The 3,321-nt window shown below is 30.6% G+C and overlaps 1 protein-coding gene across 1 annotated transcript in view; it reads left to right on the forward strand.

Moving 5' to 3' along the window:
• Window positions 1-40: 40 nt before the first annotated feature.
• The window catches only part of LOC106105425, a 5,191-nt gene continuing 1,910 nt past the window's right edge, over window positions 41-3,321 (forward strand). The window contains exon 1 of the mRNA XM_013285719.1: window positions 41-108. Coding sequence (XP_013141173.1) covers window positions 42-108 — 67 coding nt within the window. The 5' untranslated portion in view covers window position 41. The remainder of the gene's footprint in view (window positions 109-3,321) is intronic.

Here is a 3,321-nt window from a genome sequence, read left to right on the forward strand (position 1 = left end):
TTTGCTGACCATTGTTAATTTTTTTTTTTTTGGCAGGCAATATGCAGTCTACAGCGAGAATTGTTCTGTCCATCTTCGTGTTAGTCTCCGTTGCCACTACAGCATCCAGTAAGTATGCTGCCCTAGTATTTTTTTTTTACTCCTGGAATAATTTTGCTATTAATTTTAAAAAAATAGACGTGAATTTATTAATTACTCTTAATAATAGTTTACGAATGTTTAAATAATTTAAATTTGATATTCTTATATTCTATTTATAACAGAAAATAGACTAGGTTACTTTATACTTGAATATTTATTAGTCCTTTACTAATAACTTGTTTTTTTTAAATTGATATAAATTGTTCTGCAGTATCTAAAAGAAAAAAATGTTATAGGCACTTGTACCACAACTAAAGACAACTAAAAGAATAATTGCAAGCAAACTGTATTTCAATCATGAAGAAGTCCAATTACTGGCTCCTTTAAAATAGAACACTATTTTATAATTAACTTGGGGGTGCAAGAAATGTTTTAAAAAATATCTTCCCCGCCACTTAAGAAACATCGCATAACATGTAGAATAAAAAGAAACTTATTCGAATGAAGAAAAGCTCAAAGCTTATTCAGATTTAACATAAACAGAATGAACTTAAAAGCTTTTATGGAGTTACAAAAAGATTTTACTGCAGGTATCAAACGACATATAAGGTTTTAATTTGTAGTATCGAGTTCCCCAACTTATAAGCTTACTTGGCAAGTATTTATGATAATTTCTTTAATTGCCAATTATCAATATATAAAGCAATTGTCACCACGTATATACAGATACAAGGATATGTAGACAAGTATATTACATTTTTCATCTGTATATATATGTAGCGTAGTAATTGAAAAAGTTGTCTGTTAACATCAAAATGTTAGAATGTGTTTAGAAGATATCAGAGAGGCGAGCGTGGTAAACATAAAATTGGCCCCGGGGCAAGCGGTTGTTATTTGTTATTACTTTGATGTTAATTCCCTGGGTGAATTTGCGCATTATGCTCAACTACTTGTTTGTTACTATATTTTAAAACTAAATGTGGTAGAAAAAAGTTAGAGAAATTAACCTAAAAATATCTTTAAATAAATTCGATAGAATTAAAGGTTTCCTAGGGTTTATGACGTTAGTCGAATAGCGAGATTGGAACTAACGATAAAGATCGATAAGTTGTACTTTTGACCATAAAGCTATTTGCGCTTTAACGAACTGAAAACTCTTAAGAGAGTAACGAACCTCAAAATTAACTTATTTAGGGTCTGACTCATTGGTTTAATTAATAATAGAATAAGTAAGTATTCATAAAACCTTTTAAAATATCACCGGATGAATGTGATATTTATTCATTAGCTACAAGCTCGCCGCGGTGCTACGTGATCGCTACGGCACTACGTGCCCGCTACGACCCCTTACGTACAAATCTGTTGCATTAAAACGTGAATTTGCTTTGGCATTTCTCTTCAGGATTATGGTGTTGATGTTTAAATACGTTTTTACTCTCAGTAAAAATACTGCGAATTTTAAAAGTTAAAATATATTTCTTTTAATTAATGTATATTATTAATCATTCTAATATTATAAATGTGAAAGTTTAGATGGATATATGGATGGATGTTTGTTAGTTTGTAGCCTTAACAGCTGAACGGATCTCGATGAAATTTGGTATAGATGTAGAGGATAGTCTGGAAGAACACGCAGGCTAATCACTTTCGTTTGTTTTAATTCTACGCGGACGGAGTCGCGGGCGAAAGCTAGTCAAAAATAAATAGGAATTGTTCTTAAATGTTAATAGAAATAATATGAAATTTACATAAAATTATCATGCATTTTTTGTTAATCCTTTTTTTATTTCTCGTATAATAAAAGTATTGAAATAATCACTACTAAGATTTATAAGAATGTAATGAGTATTAAAAAATTCATATTTTCTTTGAACTTTGTTCCACATAATTAATAAACTTTAGACAACAGTTACAAAATCTAAATGGAACTATTTGCGGTCAATCGACAGTCTATGACTTGACACCAGCACCGAAAAGTTTGTCCATTAGGTATCAAGGAGACGAAGGTTTCAGACTACGATAAATTGATTAAAACTATATGTCCTCAATTTGTGAGCGTCAGTGTAGTTGTTAAACGCTTGACTAGACCGGACTAAAATCAACACACCCAGGTTTAATCTCCAAGGCCAATGTTCTCTTAACTTATGAATTTCAGAATGTTGTTGATTTTTTTCCTTTATCTCAAATGGGATGTCTATGCGGTCTATGTTTTCCTGTTTCCTTACGTTACTGCTTACCTCTAATTAAAATAAGCCAAGTGTATGAAACACTTTTCCTACCCCACTTTTTACAATAAATGAGCGACCCTAGTTTTCCCCCTGTAGCAGTATTAATTAAATTGTTCAACGTAACATCCCTTTTATGCTATTTGCCTGTTTATAGAATTAATGCAGTTGTTTTTGTTTTGATACAACACGTGCAAAATAACATGATGGGCTATAAAAAATTCGTAGTACCAAAAAAAAGTTTAAGTTATTTTCTTCATCTTAATACTATTATTAATGTGAAAGATTATATCCATATGTATGTTTAATATAATTTACCGCCTAAATGACTGATCGGATCTCGATGACATTTAGAACAGCTACAGACCGTAGTCTGGAAAAATACAAAGGCTACCTAACAATTATTTTTTTAATTCCGCACACGGAGTCGCAGGTTAAAAAAATATTTTTTTCTCGTAAACTTGTTTCGGCAATTAGAACTCTACTAAGATATATCTACAGCTGGTATTCAATTAATGTAATTGTTTCCAATGTGTTTTATCTTGGTTTTTATTCCACAATATTTATTTATAAATGTTCTTTTCCGTTTAACTCCTGATTGATACGAATACTGTTGGATTTATTTTATGTATAGAGTAGCGCGTTCGTGGATCATTAGTCGCACACTTTGTGGGATTTTGTACAACGAATTGGCGTTTACAGGAAAAATATATATTGTATACGAATAAATATTGATAAACAACCTTTTTAGAATTTGTAGATATTTAAGTACGCTGTACTATGTTTGATTGTTGGATATGAAAAGAAAATTAAGTTATCAAGTTAATTTATAAAATAATACAATTAATATTAATCATACTAATATTATAAATGCAAAAGTTTAGATGGATGGATGGATGGATGGATGTTTGTTAGAGTTTGTAGCATAAAGGGATGATCGGATTTCGATGAAATTTTTCATAGACGTAGAGGATAGTCTGGAAGAACACATAGGCTACTTAGTTTTGTTTTTTTT

Source organism: Papilio polytes, unplaced genomic scaffold, assembly GCF_000836215.1.
Source record: "Papilio polytes unplaced genomic scaffold, Ppol_1.0 DF822845.1, whole genome shotgun sequence".
NCBI classification, from domain to species: Eukaryota; Metazoa; Arthropoda; class Insecta; order Lepidoptera; family Papilionidae; genus Papilio; species Papilio polytes.